Source organism: Vidua chalybeata, chromosome 5, assembly GCF_026979565.1.
Source record: "Vidua chalybeata isolate OUT-0048 chromosome 5, bVidCha1 merged haplotype, whole genome shotgun sequence".
Taxonomy (NCBI): Eukaryota; Metazoa; Chordata; class Aves; order Passeriformes; family Viduidae; genus Vidua; species Vidua chalybeata.
In genome coordinates, this window is record NC_071534.1 from 57690255 (window position 1) to 57714557 (window position 24303).

The 24303-nt window shown below is 39.7% G+C and overlaps 1 protein-coding gene across 2 annotated transcripts in view; it reads right to left on the bottom strand.

Annotated features, from left to right (window-relative positions):
- Window positions 1–335: 335 nt before the first annotated feature.
- LOC128788418 (sucrase-isomaltase, intestinal-like) overlaps window positions 336–24303 on the bottom strand; it is a 59669-nt gene continuing 35701 nt past the window's right edge. The window contains exons 13-23 of one of the 2 annotated variants that reach the window (XM_053943438.1): window positions 24150–24267; window positions 21139–21307; window positions 20501–20617; window positions 17754–17902; window positions 13962–14046; window positions 11409–11465; window positions 9627–9757; window positions 8732–8820; window positions 7653–7702; window positions 3185–3343; window positions 336–507 (exon numbers count right to left, since the gene is read on the bottom strand). In XM_053943438.1, the coding sequence (XP_053799413.1) occupies window positions 448–507; window positions 3185–3343; window positions 7653–7702; window positions 8732–8820; window positions 9627–9757; window positions 11409–11465; window positions 13962–14046; window positions 17754–17902; window positions 20501–20617; window positions 21139–21307; window positions 24150–24267 (1184 nt within the window). In that variant the 3' untranslated portion in view covers window positions 336–447. Of the gene's footprint in view, window positions 508–3184; window positions 3344–7652; window positions 7703–8731; window positions 8821–9626; window positions 9758–11408; window positions 11466–13957; window positions 14047–17753; window positions 17903–20500; window positions 20618–21138; window positions 21308–24149; window positions 24268–24303 lie in introns of both variants that reach the window. The other variant, XM_053943439.1, reaches the window with a different exon arrangement.

The window sequence follows — 24303 nt, forward strand, 5'->3', positions numbered from 1 at the left end:
TATTTATTAGATTATATATTATATGTATTGCACATTATATTAATGGCAGGTTATGTATTGGGCTATGGAAATTAATTGGTTGTTCCTTTTATTTTCCCTACCATAGCTTTGAAAAAAACCCAAATAGTGTATGCTGTGTAGACTATGGTCCCATTGAGAACATTTCCAAATATTATCTCCATTTGTGGTGAGACAGAATTTTCATGATGATTTCTTCTATGCTATTTTGAACACACATCAGCTTATGTTAATACTCCTTAACTACTATTGAAAATTTTATTTGAGGAATATGGAGTTAGAAATACTACATAAAAAAAAGATCAGTCATCAGTCACCAGGTTCATATGCAATGTTTTAATGACTATTATTTTTTTTACATTAAAATCAAAGTGGGATACATATCTGAGGGCTAAAGATGCTAAATTAAGTCAGTATATTCTGACCATTCTAGTATAACTTAATGCTGAGTTTCTGAGTAAGTGGAGCAGAAATCCGCAAAACCAGTTTCTGTGGAAAAAAGAGACACAAAATAACAAAATAATGAATTATGGTAATGTAAAAAAAAAAAAAAAGTTCAAAACAGAGATTAAGAAGTGAAACTTCAGTTTAGACCTTCATGATTTCTTTAAAGTATCTGGTAGGTGAGACTAACTTGATGGCAGTATGCATCTTCCTACTGCTGTATCCAATTCAACATCCCTTTTAGAAATTCAGGAATGGTTTAAAATTAATTAATTACATGAATTAAATATTAAATTGTAAATACAATATCTCTCCTGCTCTCTTCCTGTTCAGTGTTAAATTTAATGTATTTTGGGCTACTCACATAATTTCCATTTCAGTACTTCACCAGTTTCATCTTTAGGTTTCAGAATTAATAATCTCTTAAAATGCACAATACCCATTCACACCTCTACTGCTTAGTGAGTTGGAATTCCACTTCTTGAATAATTTGCCTTTTCTTCAAATACAGGGAAAAACCCAGACAAAAGTACTGCAAACCCATCCAAACAGCAACCTGAAAATTGCCAGGCAGCCAGAGAGGCTACTCCAGACTACAATACTGCATGGACACTGGGAGTTGTGGATGTTGGGAACCTCTGCACTTCCCAGCAGAGGATGCGAGTGTGATAAAAAGAACCTTCCCTATGCCCACTGTCAGCACAAGCCTGGCCAACAGATGTACCCTTCTAACACCCCTGCTGCAGTCACTGTACTATTCCTTAAGGCATGAGACTCCAGAGGAAAAAATAGATAACAGACGCCTAATAATAGGAAGATTCTGTGATATTGCAAATGTCAGATCAGGGTAGTGCTGCATGAATCAGAGAGAAAGAAGTGGCTTATTACTAAGCAACCTGTTTCTATTTATATACAAATAAATATGGCTCAATAAGCACTTTAGCACTGCTATTAGGTAAATTTGCTTTCTGGAAACCAAAACCAATATGGTAGAAGTTACTTTCTACTGCAGCCCTTCAAACAGTGGGGTCTCTGCTTATAAAACTATTATACAAAATGCAGTCTCACTATGCCTGTAATAAAGTGGCAAATTTGCCCTTTGCATTTCATTTTTTTAATTACATGAATAAGTTTTCAAGATCGAAACCCAAGCTGCTGCTAGTGCTCTTTTTTATTTTTCAATTTTTTTATTAGAGGTTCGAATATGAGAGGAATATAGGTAGTGACATTGTAACATCTGTACAGGGATGGTGGGAGAGATTTGACTAAATCTCAGAATTTTGAGAGGAATATATTTATCTGGTGTAGAAAATTTAACTTTTTTGTAGTTTTGGACCCCTACAAGATCAGCTTGGTGAGTTTTTTCTTCCAGCATTTGAAGTAGATCTTAGTCACCAATATGATATTTTTCTCTTAAATCAAATTATATTTTTGAGACAAACTTATTAGTCTTTTAAAATCATCTTTGTATGTGAGGCTATTAGTCTGCAGTTATCTTCTGGATTTCTGTAATTGGTACCTTCAAGCACATCTCAATTGAATGTTTTCTTTGCCCTGCCACATTTATGTTGCTTTGAGCTTGCTTAGAGGCTGTTAAACAATTTCTTCCCTTGAGGCAATACTGATTATGTTTATTTATGACATTGTCTCTGAAAGTGAGATTTTTACAATTCTCTAAGGCAGAAATTTATTCTCAGCAATTTTCTACATTTACAGATTCCTTCAATATAATAAATGGTAGTATCAGGTATGTATATCACTCTTGGGTTGCAAATGAAACTCAGTCACTAAGCCAAGTTGGTAGGGTAACATAAGATGTGACATCTACTTGTTGCCTCAGTTATCTTTCACTGCATGATGATTTAGTGACATTTTGCAGTGTTAACACCAGGAGTTCCCTAGATGCAACCAGTGCTGAGATGTGAGTACACATCTCATACACAGTGTGAATGACCCTTCAGCCTGGTGGTGACAGATATGGTGACAGATATGGAACAAGTGGCCAGAGGAAAGGAAGCAAAAGGTTTTGCTCCTTTTGTCTATACTCCTATGCAAAAGAAAATTGGGACCACAGAGGCTGTTGCTGCTTAGGGTTTATTAGGGGTGTTCAGTCCATCCCCTCTGGAATGTCCTCACATTTGTGCCAGAGAAGCACTGCAGAAGCAAGTCATGCATTTTGTTCTGGAATGCTGAGGCTTGGCACTTTAAAATGCTGAAATTATACCTCTTTGGAAGACAGGGTGATGCTCCTTAGAGCCAATGACACTGGAATAATTTTTGGACACCAAGTAATTGGGAGAAAAAAATCCACAACACTTCTTGTCAGCAGCAGATAAAAACTTTGACAAGTTTTCTCATTTTATCAGAATGATTAGAACGCCCATAAAGCTGCTAACTGTGCTCTCAGCTCATGGACCTGTATCTTCTTTCCAGTATTTCAGCAGTTTAAAAATTTGTGTAAGTGGCAGACATTAAGTAAAAGAGAGTGCACATGCATAAGCAAAGATTAGAGTTTCCTAAAAGAGCTCTTGCTTTTGCCTTTTTTTTTTTCCTCTCCTAAATGTCAGACTGTTGTATCAAGAATGGGCGTCTGGTTATACTTCAACATGTAAAGGAGTGTGGATGAGAAACAGTTCCTGTCCTTCACTGACTTCATCTCTCTTCACTGTTCTTCACCCTTCTTTCTCTAAGTTTTTTCTTAAACTCTCAGTTCAGGTCTTACCCTACTGATCTCATAAGCCACAGCATCTCCATGGATGGATCTTCCATTCACAGACACAGCTTGAGGTCTCAGTTTCAGGCCAAGAATGGTAATTTTGTTGTACTTCAGAGTGTCAGCTCCATGGTAGCCATTTTTAACAATTTCTGTTTTCAGGCTTCCCTGGAAAAATCCACAGAGAAAACTTTAGGACCATGACAGCCCTTTAGAGGTGACTTGCTGCACATTTACAAGATTTCATCCTTGTCACTGAACATACACAATGTCTTCCAATGTAGATATTGAACTCATAAAGGAAAAAACAACAGTCATATTAATTTGTACATAAGACAATTTTCATGTATGATTATAAACTAAGAAAGTAAATCACATTTACAGCACTAATTGGATTATGAATAGAAAAACATGTCCAAGAAGACATGTTTTTCTACTTTTAATCAATGTAAATTTTGTTCTTGTACCCATTGCAGAGTACAGTGGCATATGCAAAGCCAAAATCCAGATACAGAAATTCAATTAGTGACCTTAAGACAGATTGAATTAACATCCAAAACTAGCTGCTTTAAAACACTAGTATCTTCCACAAACAGCAGCTGCTAGATGTTTACTCCTATTTTATGTACCACATCTCCTGCTAGAAATCCCTGTTATATATGTCCCAGCTTTAAGGAGACTAAAGGAACATTGTATGTCCACAGAGCTTTGTTTGCTGTACTTTTTATTTACTATACATCCCATATTTAGGAGTGTACCAAGAGGACATACGAAGCCATTAAGCCAATTCATTTGGATCACCAGAGACAGTAATTTCCCATACATGCAATGAAGAAGAATCATCACATTTGTTATGTGATCAAAGTTGTTGAGGAAATAAAGATGAATTACACTGCTCAGGAAATGCTGGATGGCTATGCAATCATGACTTTTTAAAAATATGCCAAGGAGAAACCCATGATGGAACCTTTTGCATAAATTAGCTTATGTTATTTCAGTAGTGCATTGTAGGAGGGGAGCAGGAGCTAGATCACAGTATATGTAACTTAGGGCTGTGCTTAGACTGCTTATTTCAGGCATCCATGCTAAAAATAAGTGCTAAGCTCCAGCACACTGATTTAAACTGCCTAAATAAGGAATGTTGGCTATTACTTAGCAAACAGGGAGAGGCCTGCAAAAGCCTCCAGAGAAGTTTTTAGGGTACCTATTACATGTGGTGTCTTAGTCCCTCTGGCAGAGCTCCAGCACAGAGGGAGGCTCAGTTTAGAGAGAGCACCTCCCTATGGTGTTTTACTGCTGTCTCAGGACAGCCAGCTCAGGTGGCCACACAGACCCAGGAAGCACAATGTAATGTTGAACTCAGCTCTCAAGCTCAGAGGCCCAAGACAGGACTCTTCAGCAGACACCATTTTCCCTGACCAAGGTCTAGAATTAGAGGTCTTGGGGAAACAGAATCACAGAATATGTTGACTTGGAAAGAGCTCATAAGGATCATGGAGTCCAACTCCCTGCCCTGCACAGAGCAACAGGATGCAGGATGGTCTGGATGGATGTGACCCACTCCTCCCCAGGCATCTAATGGTTGAAGCAATTGCCCAGGAAGGTCCTGACTTCTTGTTTGAGGGAGTTATGGATATCACTCAAAACCCCATAAATGCAAAGCAACATGAAACCCTTGATCTGATGCCAGGAGCCAGAGTTTCTGTACTCTGAGCAAAAAGAGTAATGAGTTTTCTTCTTACCATGTAGCTCTAATCCTATCAACATCACCTTCCCCCCCCCCCCCCCCCCTCATATTTTAACCCTGAATATTGGACCAGTTTTAGGAGAAACTTCCTTTCAGGCTATCCAGTCACTTAGTGCCTAATGCATCCTTTCAGAAGCTTCAATTTTATTGGACAATTCTTCCATCACCATCCCTTTGGTACAGTGTGGACCCACCTGGTACAGGTTGAGCATACCTGCCTTGTCTGCCACTCCTGGAGATCAGGACCTCCCTGCTCATCCCTGAAGTACAATGGATCTTATACAGGTGGATCAAGTATTTTTCTAGCCTGGTGGGCTTCATGTAAGGGGGCACTTTGATTTAGGTCACTTAGTCACTATGCATATTGGAAGGGATATGTCAAGGGAATTTAAATGCCAACTGCAGTGAGACAGCACCACAGAGCAAGAGCTTGAATCATTCTCTGAGAATTAAGTGCCTGCCCTAATCTTGAATTCTTCTTTACACGTTTGAGTTGTTTAAATGAAAATATAAATTAAAGGGTATAATCCTGTAGCTGTTACTTTTGCAACACCCCATGCTGGGTTCAGAGTAAACGCTGTGATGTCAGACCTTAGCAGCAAATCTCTCAGGGAACAAAATTTGAGTGTTCTCTTAAAACTAGGTGTCATTAAATTATTCTTCTGCATTTTTTAAGAATATAGAAATGTGCAACAAATACTAAGACATTCACACATTTCTCATACTTCAAATTGTTATTTGAGATTGACTGTTTTCTTTATAAACACATAATAAGAACTCGACATTAAAGATTACTGGAATGCAGATAGGGAATTCAGTCATGGATTTACAGGCAGAAGTCAAATATGAGCAATGAGAAATGGAAGTGCCAGAGAAGCAACACTCTAATTTGCAGAGTTCAAAATTTAATATAAAACTGGATATTGTTTTTCTGTAGCCTTACTGCAATAAATTATTATACACAGACTACAGAAAACCAAAGTGATTTTTCTTCCTTTTTGCTGTTGAAATACCCGTTTTTTCTGAAAAAGAAGGAATATTTTTTTCTTGGTAAATCAAGAACAAAGTAAGTTAAAATAAAATTTGAAGTCTACCCATGTGGTGTTAGTTCCAGGAAAATATCTCACGAACATACCAGGCTACATAATAAAGCCCATTGGCTTACCCTGGATTGCTCTTGCTCCTGGAAGACAGATCTTTTAAGAGTAATATCACAATAGGGGTTAATACAATTTTATCGTTTTGACATTTTCTGTAGATTACTTTGGGACTTTTAGAAATACATGGCATGAAAATCACATAATCATTTAGGTTGGAAAATACCTTTAAAGTTATCAAGTTCAACTATTAACCCAGCACTGCCAAGTCCACCAGTAAACCATGTTCCTGAGGGCCACATCTACACATCTTTTAAATACCTCCAGGGTTGGTGATGTCACCACTTCTATGAGCAGCCTGTTCCAGGGCTTGATAACCCTTTCAGTGAAGAAATTTTTCCTAATATCAAATCTAATCCTCCCCTGGTGTAACCTGAGGCCTCTGGTCCTACCACTTATTAGTTGGAAGAAGAGACTAACCCCCATCTGGCTCACCCGCCTTTCATGCAGTTGTGGATAGCAATAAGAGGCTCTTTTACTCCAGGCCAAACATCCCCAGCTCCCTCAGCTGCTCCTCATGTGACTTGAGCTCCAGATCCTCCACCAGCTTCACTGCCCTTTTCTGAACACAGGCTCTGAGGTGTGGCCTCACCAGTGACAAATACAGAGGTACAGTCATTGCCCCAGTCCTGTGTATTTCTGATACAAGCCAGGATGCCCTTGGCCTTCTTGGCCACTTGGGCACATGCTGGCTCATGTTCAGGAGGCTGGGGAGAAACCATGCCATAGTCTATATACGATATCCTATTATTACCAAATGCTAGAATTGCAGATGAAATAAGATCTGTAGTGACAGGTTATTGAAGCAGGGTAAGGTTTTTTTACAGTAACTGCTACAACTTACTATCATATACTTAATGAACTTATGGTAGACACATTTTACAGTATTTTATTCGATTGAAGCCTTAACTGTTGGGCTTTTCTACAGGTGCTTCTCAGGACATGTCTGCACAGAACTGAGCACTGTGTGAAAGGCATCAGTGCACTGACCCTGAGCTAATCTGTTCCTGCACTGCACAGAGCATCTGATCAGCACAGTGGGTTGCCAGAAGCATGCTGGAGCTCTCCACAGGACACCCACCATGGGAGCAGTGTTTGTGCTGTCAGACAAGGAAATGCAAGCTAAAGAATTGAGACTACATAACTCTCTGCACCACAAAACAAAACAAAAACATTAAGTGATCGAAGTTAAAAGGTTGCTGGAATATTCTGAAGAGAGGAATCTAGCTTTCTCCCACCCATCAGACTGAAAGTCACTAGGTGGAACACAAGAGAAAGGTCCCTTGTCCCCAGAAGTTTCAACTAAGGGAAAAAAAAACTGAAAATGTGGGTTTTTTCAGATTTGTATTGCAGCAGGGACATTAATGACATGTGTCACTATGATACTTAATGAAGCAGACATAAAACTGCAGGATCATAGTTGGACTATTTTGTAGCTAGCTGTAAATGAAAGCATTAGGTAACTTACCTGGCTTACAAACTGAGCTAGAAGATAAACATCAGCACCTTACAATGGTTACACTAAATTACAGCTACCTGTATGTAAGTACGTATCTTGTATGTTGCCACTTACATTGCTGAATGTGTATTTAGCCAAGAAGTAATTCTCTTTTTCAATAGTATCTGTCAAAACACAAAGCAAGGAGGATTGATATCAAAACAGGCAGCAAAATCCATAAGCAGTTCACATTACTGTAGCAAGGGCTAAGGTCAGGCTAAGATGATTTGTGGGCTATTTAATATCTTCCTCTAGTCTTAGGTTGATCTCAGGAGAACACAATGTGAGAGATTGCCCTCTCTAGCAGATCAGCTACTCCCAGTGTCACACATTTCTCATATCAAAACACTGACTTCAACAGCAATCAGCTTTTCACCTTCACAGAATCACAGAGTTAAGATGACTTAGAAAGGACCCTCAAGGATGATCAAGTCCAACTCCTGGCCCTGCACAGCACCATCCACAAGAGTCACACCATTTGCCTGAAAGCATAATCCAAACATTTCTGGAACTCTGTCAGGTTGGTGCTGTGACTGCTTCCCTGGGGAGCCTGTTCCAGTGCCCAACCACCCTCTGGGGGTAGAAACTTTTTCTAATATCCAACATCAACCTCCCCTGACACAGCTTAGGCCACTCCCTCAGGTCCTGTCATTGGTCACCGCAGAGAGGAGATCAGCGTCTGTCCCTCCTCTTCCCCTCATGAGGAAGTTGTAACTGCAGTGAGGTCTCCCCTCAGTCTCCTCCAGGCTGAACAGACCAAGTGACCTCAGCTGCTCCTCATACAGCTTCTCCTCAAGGTCCTTCACCATCTTTGTTGCCCTCCTTTAGATGTTCTCTAATAGTCCTTTTCTACACTGAGTTGCCCAAAACTGCCCCCAGCGCTCGAGATGAGGCCACCCCAGTGCACAGCAGAGCAGGACAATCCTCTCCCTTGCCCAGCTGGCGATGCTGTGCCTGATGCCCCCAGGACACAGGTGGCCCTCCTGGCTGCCAGGGAGTGCCTGGCTGACTAAGGTTCAACTTTCTACTGCTCATTCTGGGGTCAGTTCTCCAGCCATTTCTAGCAGGAGCCAGAGCCAGTGCTGCTGAAAGGTGGCCTGAGGAGAGCCCTGTATGCAGGTACTGTATGCTTCACACCAGTGGACCAGACTTACCAATGGAATCACCATCATCCCAGAAGAGAGATCCAGAAGCTTGTCCTTGTTCATCCAGGGCAATAATGAGTCCAAATGGGTTCAGGCGGCTGTTGACAAACATGTTGAGAAGTGTCAGCACAAACCCGTGGGCACTGTCCCTTCCAAGCAACTTAACAAAAACTTCTGAACACAACTCCCGTTTTAAGGTTACAAAAAAGGTCATGACAGAAGAATGACAACAGTGTGCACCAAAAGGACTTCCAAAGTGGTAGCAAAATCTTTGCCTTGCCTTGTTCTACTGACGTCTAGATTTCCCACGTTTTGAGTGCTCATGTGGACAAGCTCCCCCTTCTTTTGTGGCCTTAATGTACAATAACTGGATGGTCTGGGAGTCAACTGGTAACCAGTACTACCTTACTATGGCTGCTGCACAGTGCTGTCCCCTCTCTTTCTTACTCAGATTAGCTTCTGAGCATGGTTCAGACTTGAGACCAGTATATTATCCATTGGCATGGGGAAATATTTTTCCTGAAGAAAGATTTGAGCTTTTCCACCTTTTTTACAGCATTTGATAAATTCACCCAAGAAGAATTTTGCTTTTCCCCTTGCATACATTTATTCTGAATGATTGACAGCAGGTCGGTGTGGCAGTAAGAGGTGCAAAAGCTTTTCTGAGCATTAATCACAGAGCCAGGAGTAGACGTCAGCTGTGCTAACAGTGACGTGGGTCATCTCTGAGGTGATTTCTCCTAATGAAATGAATACTGGTATAAAAATACTGTACTTATCACTTGGGATGGCAGCTGGGAGCTGCAGATAGTCTCTCTTCTCTATTTTCTTTTGATTGCTCTTTTGACTGTCCGTGGGTCTGACCCACACCGTGCCTGCTTGGTACAAACACAGGTGACGTTACCTCTCAGTAGTGGTTGTGGCTGGTGCCTGCTGTGGCAGAATGTACCCTCCACGGATGTACAGAGGGATCTTCTCCAGTGGGGCAGACACAGTAACGTAGGTCTTCTTCCAGGCACTTGGCACTTCAAGACCCTACCACAAAAATTAATGCAGTTAAAAAAATGCCAATCTAGGCAGTATACATACTGAAAAAGAGAGCAAGGGGTATATTTTCATTTCAGTTACATCAGTGAAAAAAACAAACTAAAATATGGATTTCAGGAGTGTTATTCTACTTTCCATTTTAACATGAAAGAGGATCTAGCCTCTGCAGTTATGCATATGCCTGAGATAGAAGCATCATGACTGAAAGACAGCAAATGGTCTTTAAAAATTGTATCATTATTCATATGCTGTGAAAAAAAACCCACTCATCAAGACACTGAGCAAAAAGAAAAAGAAACTTTTGCTTCCTCTTTTTTTACATATGGAGCATGTCACAATTCAGTTTAAGGTAAGTGATTCATAGTCATTTGGGAATGTAAACTATAGATTTTCTTCTCTTCTAAGAACAATTCTTTCCCTTTCAAACAGTAATTACAGCATTCAGAGAGTGAAATTTGTGTGTGTGTAGACAACCAGCATTAAGTTCTCTGCATCATCCTTTTCTGGTTTAATGCCTCAAAAAAAACTCAAAAAAAGACTTATGTACCGAGAAAATAACAGGAAGACTTTGCCCTTGCCCTCTGTAAATGATAATTATGATTTATGGCAAGTACCCAACTTTGATTTGGATAAGCACCATGTGCATGACAAGTAAGTGCCAAATACTGGGAGGCGAGCAATGCCAGGGGCAGGCACATAGGCAGGGCAAGGGACAAAGGCCACTGTCCCTGTGCCCAGCCCAGCAAGGGGGCTCAGAGGGAACCATAAGGAGAGTTGAATTAAATGCTGGACTTTGCAGCATCACAGTCTCATGAAAAGAGAAAAAGGAAAGGGTTGGATGAACATCCATCTGAGGACACTGGCCAAATGCTGAAAATGACCAAACTTATTTAAAAAACAGTCTGCATTTCCTCTGAGACAAGTTCTGCTCTGCCTGCTCCTCTTCCAGGGACACTCAGGAGACTTAACAACAGCCTGATGATCCTGGGCTCACATTTCTGAAAGCTCTTAGCACCAGCTTAACTGCTCGGTTGAAGCCAAGCTGGGCTTAGCCTGCAGATTGCAGCAGAGCACTTCTGGAAATGTGGTCCTGGGGATGATGTTGGAAAGGTCAAGACTCGGGCCCTGAAGAGAAGGTACTGAGAGCAGATTGTTCTGCAGCTCTTGGAAGCATCTTCCAGAGGGATGCCTCACATTGTGCTCCACTTTTGCTCCTGTCAAAAGTGATGCATGTGCAAAAGTACATGCACAGGAGGGTTTGTGGCATGTTCTTAGGAGTGTGGCTTAGGTTTCTGCCTCTGTCTCTGTGTGTGGAAGTGTATCAGAACAAGAATTAAAAGTGAGGGACAAAGAAAGAAATCCTGGCATTTTCATGCATGTCTAGGCTGCTTTTGAAAATTCTGTTCACTGTGTCTTAGAGCTTTACATGGCAAAAATAGAAAACAAAATGTATCTGAAAGCTGTGTCATTTACTCTCCCAGCTAGCCTGATGCAGACTTTTTTTTTCTCTAGTTTTCTTCATCTACAGATGCTGAGGTAAAAATACTGCTGAAGATTGCTAAAAGTTATTTTCCTGAAACTGTACCATTTTAAGTTATTAGAAAAAAAAAGTAAGAAAATTAATCTTAAAAATACATACGGTATAGTAGTCGAACCACTGTGCTTCAGGGAAGTATACACTCACAGATCTTGCTCCCTGTAATTGTTATAAAGAGATTAGTCTTTTTTCTTTTTGTATTTCTGATATTACATTAGCTTTATTATATTTGTGCATGGAGAGATGTATGCTGAATATTCTAATAACATCAAATTTGGATATTATGGCTGAGTTATTGTCATAGCAGTGGACTAGTGCTGGCTAATCTATAATACTAAACAGACAAGCCTATTCTATTTCGGGGGGGTTTACTGCCATAGCCTGGGATGAGTCAATGTTACATTATTATTTTATTCTAGTTTATAGCTCTACGTCTTCCAAATGTAACTGGCCTAGGTGCACTCCTCCAACATCTAAGCAGCCCTATGACAGCCTTTTCAAGACAGGACTTCACATCTGAAGTGAGAGGACACCACTGCTCAGTGCCCCTTGCACCATTCCTGTCCCACAAACAGGCAGAGAATGAGCTGTAGCACACAGAGGATGCAGATCCTTCTCTTCTTGTAAACAATTTAAAGTTGCAGATAAGTAATAATAAATAATAAATGTTTTGCTAATTGCACAATTACTGTACTTCATTTTGCAGCATGTGTTGTGTCAGATCGCTGCAGGGATGAAATCATGCTAAAGGCACTTTGTATTAATAACTCCAGGAACAGCTGGGATCAAAACATACTTCCATTTTTGTTACAAGTTGCTTATTCTCACAAACATATTAATTTTTACTATCAGTGTAGATATCTGTCCCTTTGCAGAATTATGGATTAGCCCCAAGGACTATCCCAGGAACACCGTGGAGCAAGAAAAGTAACGGTGGAAGAGAAGAGTTAAGGCAAAGTTACCATTTGACATTTTAGGGATTTTAGACATATGAAAAACCAAAAAGGCAAGATGCTCCCCTCTCCATCTCTTCTCTGTGGTATTATGACAACCCTGGATGTTCTGGTCTACAGAAAAGTGTGTAACCATCATCTGAGTCATGATGATTTCAGGGCCAGGTTGGATGGGGCTTTGAGCAACTTGGCCTAGTAGGAGATGTCCCTGCCCATGGCAGGAGGGTTGGAACTGAATGATCTTTAAGGTCCCTTCCAACCCAAAGTATTCTATGACTCCATGACTGAGCCTCACCTTTGTGACTCCCTAAATAACAAACCAGTGTGCAAGGCAATTCTTCATTCTATTTTTTTTTTTTTTGATGTCTCACTTGCTCTCATCCTAGGACTCAAGGAGTGAAAGTCAAGTCATCCCTGACTCATCTTCCCTACACAAGCAGCTGCCAAGAGGCAGTTTGACACGGTCACTGCTGGCCTGCACTGCCACAATGAGAGGCTTACAGCTCACCTCTGCCCCTGCCCCACCAACTGGCACAGCCCTGGCTGCCAGCTATCACACTGCAAGATCCAGCAATGTGCTGCCTTCACAGTTCTGCTTCCCTCATCGCAACACAGGCAGCCTTCCTTTTGTGCTGCAGCTCTCCAAAAAACATCAGGAACTCCTTATCTAGACCCCCTATCATTTTAAATATCCTTATAATGTCCCCTTTTATTCAATTCTTTGCAGGAAGCCTCCCCTGGCTTGTCAGTCCCTCTTCATGGGAAGGTTTTTTTCCCATCCTTTATCATCCTGCTGGTCTGAGACCCTGTGAAATCTTTTTACTCTTCAGCTATTAGAAACCTGTGGGAGTCTGAAGATAAAGGACTGATGAATGAAGTGTCTCAGTGGGGTCAGAATGGTTTTAGAATTTAATTTATATTAAATTCACAGAGACAAAAGGGTTGGTTAAAAAACAAGGTAACAGTGTCCTGTTTAAATGTTTGATCATTAGCAACATCTAGAAATATATCAGATATTTTGGCAGCATGCTGATTGCAAACAGCACTAGGATACATCCCATGCAAATACTTAGATCTTCTCAGACATGCCTCTCTTGTGCTGCCAGCAGTCAGTGGTGGGCAAGGAGAGAAACACACCCTTGCTCCAGCCAAGCAGGGAGAGCCATGTGCCCAGCACAGCAGAGGAAAATGCTGCTTTTTAAAACCTGTCCTGTTAGCAGCTTACATTATCATTATCGTTTCCATAATGACTGCCTTTTCCTGTGATGCTGGGAAACTCCTACCACAGCCCTTGAGAGATGCAGTTCCAAAGCACTGTGGGTGAGCGGTAATATGGAAACCAGTTTGCTTTCATATCTGTGTGTTTCTTCCTAGCTCGACAATTACTGCTCTGTGTGTGTCCTTGGAGACTGCTGCCAGCACAATAACAGGAGCACGTGAGGGGCAGCATCCAGCCTCTTTACATCCATTCCTCACTTGGAGTAAAAGGGAAAGGCTGTGCCCTCACTTTCATCCTCCCACTTCAAGTACTGAGAAAGCTCTGTACTGTCTGTGCTGCTCAGAAATGTGTTCTGCAAGCTTTGACAGCATAGAGTAGAAAGGGATGGATATGAGCAAACATGCTCTGCATGTCATCCAATGCCCTAAGCACCATTCGTTTCTTTTATTCCAGTATGATGGCATTTTTAATTACAGTACTTGCCTCGTCAAGAACTGGAGCAATCATAAAGGCAGATCCCCAAAGGAAGGCAGTATCTATTCCATGAGTCTCCTGATCAGAGGTAAATCTATTTTGAAAGTTAAATACACAATGTTAATTCATAGTTGTTAGAATTTGACAAATATTTTGATATTACTCACTGTGACAAGAAATCTGCTTCCTCAAAGTATCCTTCAACACAGCCAAATATTTTTCCTGATTGAGGGAGTGCCAAAAGCTGGACAGAGATTCAGATATTTCAGTAGTACCTACCATCCCAGAGCAGACCAGAACTCTCACAAAATGATGAAGGTGATTTCTTTTCAGAATAGCAACAGTGGGAAAACAACTCACTTCTGTTCAGTGAGCTGAGACTTCATTTTGGGAGCCAATGAGCAGGATAGGGGCCAGGCCCAGGAGAGGGAACATGGAGGAAAAACACTGTGCTCTAGGACCCAAAGCAGCTAATGAAAATATTGAATAGCACCTGGCAAAGAAGAGAGATCCTTCCCAACTCAGGAACCTCCTTTCCTCCAGCATAAAATCCTGGAGAATTTAAATAGGTTTTATCATCTGTAAGTCTCTTTCTGAGGAAGTAATTGACAGATCCTAGTTCTTACAAGAATGTCACATGAGGAAAAAATCCATGTCTCAAATCCTCCTAAAATCAAAGTACCTTGTACCTCCTCACTTCTGCTACTCCTCTGCCCCTTTGCCCCTCCAACAGCCCTGCTGCCATGTCAGAGATGGCAACTGGTCTGGTTTTCACATATTTTTGACAAGTTCACACTGGTTATTGCATATTTACATATTATCCTCTAAGGACATATAAACTCCTCATTTAAAAATTCCTTTACTGTGTCTGTTTAATGGGCTTTGCAGCTGCCCCTGTCTAAAGGCAGGTCTCTGTTGAACACTGGCTGGAGCAGAGTGGCTCAGTGTCAGTGCCCTGCTCTGACACCCTGCCTGCTCGGGGCAAAGGCACACACTGCACCCAGCCCAGGCTTACAGAAATTTCCCCAAATAAGTAAAGATAACTTGGCAATAAAAAGACACCTACTGAGTGCTTGGTTTCTAAAATATTGCAAACTTAGGGGAGTACATGGAATTTAAGAAAAAATGTTCTTGAAGGCATGCCTTGGGCTCTGCTTGAAAGAAACTTCAATTTGTTCAGTTTCTTTTTCTGTCCAGAACAGTAGCTCTTTTGGATGCCTTAATTTTGGTCATTATTGCATTGTGACATAATACCTTTAAATGTTTAAAGCAGATCATGGGTTTTGATTAATTACCTTATTCTAAAGTTTTTGAAATATAAAACATGAGTTTTTCTTGTCACCTCAATAGGTTCTCTGTATTTTCAATCTGACTGTAATAAAACTGGAATTATAATAAAATATATTTTGTTGTGGGAGATTGCAGGACAAAAAATCTGATCAAGAAATTACAACTAAAGAAGAATCAATTGTATTTGTATATGGAAACAAGATTCTCACTCTTTAACTCAGCACAATTTTCTCTTGCAATTATAGCAACCACTAGCACAAATTCAGCAAACAAATGAACTTTCCTATTTTGAAAATATAAGCCATTAAAGCATGCTGTCATCTATGAAAGGTCTTTAATTCCATCTACTGCTTCCTCTGGTTAGATGCTGGCCTCTATTCTGTCATATTTCCTCCCTCGTTAGCCATTAAACACATCTTTCCCTTCCACTGATGGATCACCATCTCACAGTCTTTTTTGGACACCTGAAATATTGATGCCTCTGCTTTATGGAGTGAAAGCCTCTGAGGCACCAAATAAGCTTAAAAGAATCTACTGGGATGTTGTTCTTGTTTGTTACTTGAAACAAGCCCATATATGTCCCAAATGGAATGAAATATCCACATGAAATAGCTAATGCTTGGAGACTCCCTGCCTAGGTACAGTAGTTTTCATGGTGAGGACTCTGAACTTGTAAGAACTTCACCAGAAAAACTAATGCAGGAGTTCTTTAGTTTTCCTTTGTATTTTTTACAAGTTAGAATCAATGTTGATGTAAATTTCCATCATCCATACACTGAAAATTCTATTTCAGTTCTCTTTTTCAAAACTCCACATTTCTCCTCCTGTTAGCATCTGGGTCACTCTCTCTACTAGGGTAGACCCACTACTAAACCACTTAATATTACCTAGAAATAGTAAAAAATACACATTAAGTAATAGCAGTGAATAATAGTAACCAGAATTAACTAGTAGTAGTAAGAAATACTTTTAACCCATTTTTGGATCTAGGTATGGCAACATTAACAAGTGATAGGACTAGGATGCCAGTAGGGGCACTGGGGAGGGAAACAAGTTTGTTTTGATCTCCTGATGCTTACCCTACTTACATGCATTTGAGAGGTTTTATTTCCCACTCTGGTCCTGCTGACTAAGCTCCCATCAGTGTCTGTAGTGAACCTCTCAGCTCAGTTTCATATGACAAAAGCCTCTGCTGGTGCATCTGAGACTGCTCTGCAACTCTAATCAAAACAAATTTGGAAATTTGCCGATGTGGATATGGCCCACATAGCGTACAGGTATGCTGGCAATGGTCAGAAAGGCAGCTTTTATGACACTAGAGCAATTCTGTATTAGCAGAGATTAGCTAATATTAATGCCAAAATTAACTTGGTCATTTCCAATATTAACACAAACCACATTCAGCAAAAACAGACTTAAAATAAATACTTGAAATAGCATATAGCCAATTTTAAGTTATGAATACCTATAAAATTCTCCCTAATTTTATCTAGTAAAATGACATTGCCAAATAGAAAGAGGAAGGATACTGTTTTTTAAATTTATCAGCTAACCATTATGCTGAGTAAGCAAAACAAATTTTGTGCATATCCTTTCCATACTTGAATGGTCTGTGTTAGTGTAACCTCAGTTTAATTTGCAAAAAATGCCTTTAACCAGAATGCTTTTAAGCTAAAGGGGAAAAAAAGAACATTAAACAGTTTATGACATAGCTGCACCAATGAAATGAAACTGTGGCAGAGCTTCAGGCTTTCATAAGTATTGTTTGCACTCCTTTTGCTTAAGTCTCCGCATAAAACATTCTGAAGTAGAAAATTTACCAAAAGCAGGTAAAAAACTAATTTAAAGATCAGGACAGAAACTAAACCTCAGCTGGATTCCTGCTTCTTCCAGAAAAGAAAAAATGAGTTGTTCCAAAAATCTGAGCTTAATTTTCAAAGAGCTTTTCAGACTCCATGTATTAATCTCAGTTTTGCACCTGCTTCTACACTCAAACATCTCTATCTCTGTTTTCTCTGTGCAATTTGTGGACACAGATGTGGGTTTCGTAAATAGCATGCAGATCCAAGTGCTAAATTGGAAAAAAAACCAAATGCTATGGATCATTGGACTCTCTGTATGAGGCCTTTTAGCATTCTGGATCAGAATACAAACTTCATTGATTTCATTCAAATACAGAAAATACAGGTAATGTGACTCTCGTTTTTGAAATAAAAAAGAACTATGTATTTGCCCAAGACTAGAAATTTCCAGAATTCCTCTTTCTTAAGTTTGTCTTTTTCCCCACACTGGAAACAAATACAGGTTATATATTAATGGAAATTAATTGCATATATTAAGAGTTATCTTTGTTCATATAACTTGATTGATTTAATTGTTCAACTATTCTTTTAAAAGAGCGCATGCAATAGTTATACCGTGACTATTCTCCTAAGGATATAAACCAGTACATACATAAGAGCTCAACTACTTTGTGAGCAAATCAGAATGAAAAAGAAACTCCAAACTCACTCATGCATCAGTGACCGCACCACTGTGCCTCCGTGAACATGAGATTCGTAGAACAGGGTGTACAAGTATGGCAGCAGAGAGTATCTGATCCGAAGAGTAGCACGAGATATCTTGGCAAAATCATCTCCAAACACAGCTGGGTCTTGTTCCTGTTCAGGAAAAGCTTAGATTTGTACTGAGCATTGAAGCAAACTCAGCAGAGAAGCTGTGTGCAACATAAGAGAGCTGTGGCTGGCACGATGCTACGGAAATGAGTGTTTAAATAAGAGAAAGCACTCATTTGCAAACTGCAAGATATATTTAGAACAAAATCCATTATTCCCAAACTAACATTTGTATAAAATTCTTAACTTGAAAAATTCCAGTGAGTTCAAAAAGATCAGACCCCACCCCAATGTATGTGAGTCCTCTGCAACCACCTCTAACCTTGTGAGGAGACAGAAGCTGGGGCTCCAAGCCTGTTCTCAGGAACAGATGCCCTGCATCTAGAAATTAATTTATCCTGGAGATGCAAGCCCTCTCAGACAAAGGAGATGAAACACAGGAAAAAGGGAAGACTGATAATCTGCAGATCAAAGTCAAAAGCATAATTACATTGGCCACGAATATAGAGGCAAGCCTAGGTAAGAGAGTAAACTCATAACCCTGCTGAAGCCAACAGGTGTGACCAAAGTCACTCACTGTGTGTGGTACAGAAAACGTTTCATACATTCAAGAAACTTGATTTCTCCTCCTGTGTGCTCCATTTTAGGATGCCCTGACTGACAGTACACCCACATATCAGCGGTGCCCCTCAGCTCCTCACTGCCAGCAATGCTCTCCTGTGAGACATGACATGCACTGGGTGCCACCAGCAAGGGGGCCAGTTGGGGTAGCCTGTCTGTATTCATTGGCTGGTTTTGGTCCCATCCAACACAACCTTGACTCTCCCCTGGGATAGCAGGCAGAGCACACAGCCAAGGGCAGTGCTGATATGGGAAAGAGTTACATCTTTAATTCCTCCTGTCAACCTCTCCAGTGCTAAACAGCCAGCTTACGAATCACATGGCTCTCTTTCTCCTTCATGAAATCTTTCCAGAGTACTCAATTTTCTCATTAAAGCTGAAGACTATATGATGATTTCCAAGGATAATGAAACGCAAAAGTAACAGAAGTAACAAAGCTTTTTATATTATCTAGTGCTTTTCAGACAAGAAAAATATTAATTAAACTGTTTGAAATATCCAATGAATTAGGCAAAGTGGGTATTTAAGATTTTAACACTAACCTAATGCTAATTAAATTCAATATTTAAGTAAAATCTCACCATTATTATGTTTATATCAAAATTACTCACTAAGAATACTCCCTGCAGGCTCTGAGCTCCAGAGCATCCTTCTATTATTTCAAAAATTGCACTATATTTTTACCAGTGTTCTGACACTGTAAAAACACTGCTTAATTTCACAAAAAAAACAGTCAGACTTCTTAGGTGATGCCAAGTCACTCAAAATACCTGTTCATTTCTTTCCGTGAACACAATATTTTAAATGGATTTAAGTAATCCAATAAAACCAAATATATCTCTCAGTTGCAGCACCCATCATATAGGCCCATTGCTCTCTTCTTGTTTATTAAATTGTACATATGAGATTGATATCCACTCACCCAGGTCAGAGTCTGTTTGCTGCTCAAAGGGCCAAACAACCATATAAATTTATATATATATATATATGTACACCTCTAACTTTAGTGGAGAGGCAAATGTAAAATGTTTCTTAATATCAACAGCTAATACCTCACAGACATTTCTTCTCCTACAAAGAAATACCTCAGGGATCTACAAGCTAATTCCTGACCCTCTTAATGATAGTACTCTGGTTTATTATTCCTGCATTTGCCCAATTGCGGAACATCCATAATACTTTCATGCAGAGACAAAGGTCTCCCTGGAAGTGTAAATGTTGCAGCATTTTGATGATGCAACTTCAAAGAAACTGAAGGTCAGCAAATAACCTGAGCTCCAGCATCGCACAGATCAGTTTACAGAAGGAAAAAAACCCAAACATTTTTTGAACAAGCAGAATCATTTCATCATGGCTGCAGATAAACACAGAATAATTACAAAGGCTGCAAGACCTTCAAACTTCATAGCTAGAAATGACCTGATACTTCTTTCTGTTTGCAACAAGTCTTTAAAGGACCTTTAAGGTGTTGAAACCAGGGCATGGATCTGGACTAAGGCTGCACTTTTTCATTCATCTCATAGGCTCTTTAGCCTTTTCTGGTCTTTGTTGCCTCTTGGCTGATAATGATGTCACTATTGGTGCCTCTCCTTGGAATTCTCACATGTTTGTAATTTGCTTTTAAACAGCAAGGATGGTATATAATGATCTCTCTCCCCTCCCTGCAGTACTTACTATAATTACAGAAGCATTGAAACAAAAGTTGTAGCAATCAAGGGAGTAGGAAGATACTCCAACACTCACTGGCTCTTAAATAAAACATGGGCTTCAATAGGTAAAAGATGAAATAGATGAATTTTACCAACAGCGTGAGAAGACCAGCGTTTCTGTGTTATCTTTACATTATGGATAGGAAAAATTTACATTTCACCATGTAATTCCTGCTCTCGGTACATCACTCCTTTTCAGCTACTGCTCCAGTTTATCCAAGAATGGCACGTTCATTTTGGAGAAAGCAATACAAATCACTGTCCACATAACTGTAATCATAGGCTACAGCTTTATGTAACTTTGTTTACTTACTATGTTTCCCTCTGAATTGTGATTTCTGGAAAATGGATAGAAAGAGCCAAGCTGCATCCAGCGCAGGCAGAGTTCGTAGGTAGTGTTGTAGTTAAACCCACAGATATCAGCACCAATCTAAGGAAAAATTAAATTATGTTTGTGATTGTAACTGAGGCCCAAAAATTAGAGACTACAGAAATTTGCAAATAAAAATAATTTTTGGAAAGTAATCCCTGTTTCTAATTACTTTAGAACAATGCTTCATAATTATACAAATTTTTCTGTGACTGAGGTTGTACTGTCTCCTAGAGCACTAAGTTCACTGTGGAAGATCTGACTATATTTCAATAATTCTACAAATTCTCCATCCCAACTTGCAAACCCAGAAATATATGAAGGAGCCCTAATCATAGAGTACATAATACAAAGAGATCGGTTTTGGATGGCATACATTAAGGCAGTCCAGATCTTGCACTGCTGTTTTTGTTCCCCTTCAGCAGCCAAGACTGACATTTAGCCTTTTAATCTGCAGTTCCTTAGGCTGTGGAGACTGTTACTGCTGGCCATCTCAAGTGACTTGTTTCAGAAAACATTTGAGTTAATTTGAAGTGATATTGTGTATAAGTCAGCGTCTGCCTAGAGGACGCCAGACTTACATAGGGAATGCCAAAGAGGTTGAATTCCAGGATTCCAATGATTGAGCGGCGCAGGTCCTTCCAGAGAGAGAAGTTGTCCCCAAGCCAGTGACCACCGTGCTTCCCACTGCCGACGAACGTGGACCGACTCAAGACAAATGCCCGCTTGCCAGTAGCCTGCTGGACAACACTGCAAAGAAATGCAACAAGATCATCAAAAACAAGAATGGTAACCAAAACAGCTTAAAATCAACCTGAGCCTTCAGGCACAATTTAATCTGAAAGGGTATTATTCACGAAACAATTGTTATTGTGATCCCTACTTACATGAAAATGTGACTGCAAAACTACAAATAAAAGGAAGAATTACACAGTGGCCAAAACAAAACAAACAAACAAAAAATCTATCTGATTCACTAAAGAATTCTTCTCAGGTATTTTTAATCTTCCTAAATAATAATTTGTGTTTAATTTATTCTCAGCAGTGTCTCAAACTGAAAATTCAAATCATAATTTCCTTTCTATACTAGTGTATTTAATTAAGTGTCCAATGAGTTCCTAAAAAGGAATATAATAGGTATTTTTTTCAACACAGGATTTATTTAGAGATTTGTAATGGTAAATAAAGTTCCAATACCCAGGAATTAAAAACATAAAAAACCCCAACAAAACACAAAACCAAAAAAATAAAACCACACAAAAATATCAAAAGTATATATAAACATCTTATAAAAATAAATAATCAATATAGAAAACAAACCTGTAAGCATTCAAAATGCCACCCCATCCTTGTAGTATTTTTTCTGGTTTCCTGTCTTTTTTGATATATGAGGTTTCATTACATAATTAGGGGTACAATGAATTTATCGTTGCTTTTTGAAAATAATTTTGCTGTATCACCAGAAAATCAAGGGAAAATGCCTTACTAACAAATCTGTCACAAAATTCCTCAGACTAGGATACTCATTGTACATAATTGTAAATTGCAGTATTTTATATTGCAGGAAATCAAATTCAACTCTTTTTAAATATGACTTGGGCAACACAATTTAGATTCTATGGGAAATTCTAGCATGAAATATTAATCATGTTGTTTACCAGCTACTTCTTTCTCCCTTTTCTTAATGAGATTTCATCAAGAATTCTTTCACCTGTATTTATAATGGCCCAGTGTTTGCTCTTGGGTCTGAAATAGCACACAGACTTTAAAGTGCTTCAACACTTGCTTCTGAAGCAAAAAAAACCCAACAGCTTTCATGGAAGACTGAACTTTTTAACTTAGGGGCCATATGCAGCAAGAGGTGCAGTTCTTTAACCATGAGGGACCTGCTGGTTCTGGTTTGCAGGTGCACTGTTGGGCCAATAACTGCACAAGGCTCCAAGCACTTTGTATAAATGTTATTTTGGAGCTTTTCATGGATGTCTTGAGCAGGAGTGCTCCCCTCTGGCTGTCTTTGGCTCCTTTTGCAAATACAGGTGCTAATGAGGGCAATATCAGATCAACTCAACTATGATCCAGGGCTGCAAAAACAATTTGTAACAAGTAATTTATTGAATAATTTTAGTCTTTCACAAACCATTACAGAACAGGTCCTAATGTTGTCAAATGCATTTGTTGATTTAAATTATTTACAGAATATCATGTGCAAATAACTCTTGGCATTAAGCAATGCACAAAGTGATTGCTGCTAGTTTATGTATTCAAATTCAAATCATTTGACATAGGCCAGATGACACATTTCCTATTCTCTGTCTGTCTTAGAATTGTTTTTTTAATACGATTATGAAATTGTCATTCATTTTCATCCAATATCCTGCAATTGATGCTGGGTGCTAAATATTCCTGTCAGTAATTTCATTTAATATATTCTTTGTGAAGAGTGACTGCAGAAAGGATATACAACCAGCCTTGAAAAGAAATCTATTTGAGAAACCAAAATGAATATGTACCAAAAAGTACGTCACCAAAGTTTCCCAGCTTTGCAGCAAAATCAACCTCTGCATATACTTTTGGTGGTGTTCTCCACATTTGGCCGAGCAAAATAAGTTTGTTGGGAGGATCTCTTTGAAGACTGGGGAATAGGAGCCCAAAAACTATGGTAAGAAGTTCAGGGTTCAAGGGCCTCCTGCTCTTTCTTTCAAAAGCAGAACTGTGCTTTAGCCAGGCCCATAAGAGCTGGCAAACTACTTCTGGTTTTTCCCAAGGCTTCCCATGCCCTGGACTTGGCATATAAAATACAAACTCATCAACACCAGAATGAGGCTCACTTAACCATGCCCTCTGGATGCTATCAGAATGCAGCTTCTGAAAATGAGTGCTAAATGCTGAAACAGGTCACACATGGACCCCTGCTTTGGCTCTTCCATTGTGGTATGAAATTTCCTAGTGTTTTAGCTCAGTCCCTGCTAGAAAAGGCATGATCTGCCCACTTCATTTAATCTGACAGCTAGCTTTCCACAGCAACAGTCTGCCTAAGCTGGTTTTGAGTGCTTCCCAGCTGCAAAATGAGTTTTACAGTAGCTGACAGCAACTGTGCTGCAATGCAGCTCTAACCTCCTGAACTAACTGAGCCTCAAGCCAATTTGCAAAACACTGCCTGCCAGGAACCAGAGGCAGCTCCAGAAGCAGCCAGGGGACAGTTTGGATTCTCCACTGACAGTGACAGAAACTCCTCTACCACAATAGTGAAGGGACAGATAAATACCCCTGACACCACACAAGGCTGCTTCAGCTGCAGCTGCTCATGAGAAGTTCTAACAGAGCACAGGAGTATCTTGTTCTAGATATACAAAAGCAGCAGCTGTAAAGTTAGGCCCTACACATACATCTTGATTTAGCCGAGAAAAGTAAAATTAGAAACCTTGTTCAAGGTTCTTTTTTCTTAAAACTTCTTACTAAATGGCAAACAATAAAACAAGACATGGGTCTGCTTCTTATTAAATACTATTACACATTTTCCAGGTAATATCAGTGGCTTTTAAAATGCATTTTAATCACCTGGAATCTGATTAGAAATATTTAGAAAACTTACTTGAAAGTTGGTTCTGTCTGGGACCAGCCAAAGAGAGAGTGTGTGTTGTAGTGTTCTCCAAGGTAAGTCTTGGAGTCAGGACACAGTGTCTTTTCCGCCAGGGAACGATCAGTGATGCCTGAGAATGATACAAACCACTGTAAAATCATATACA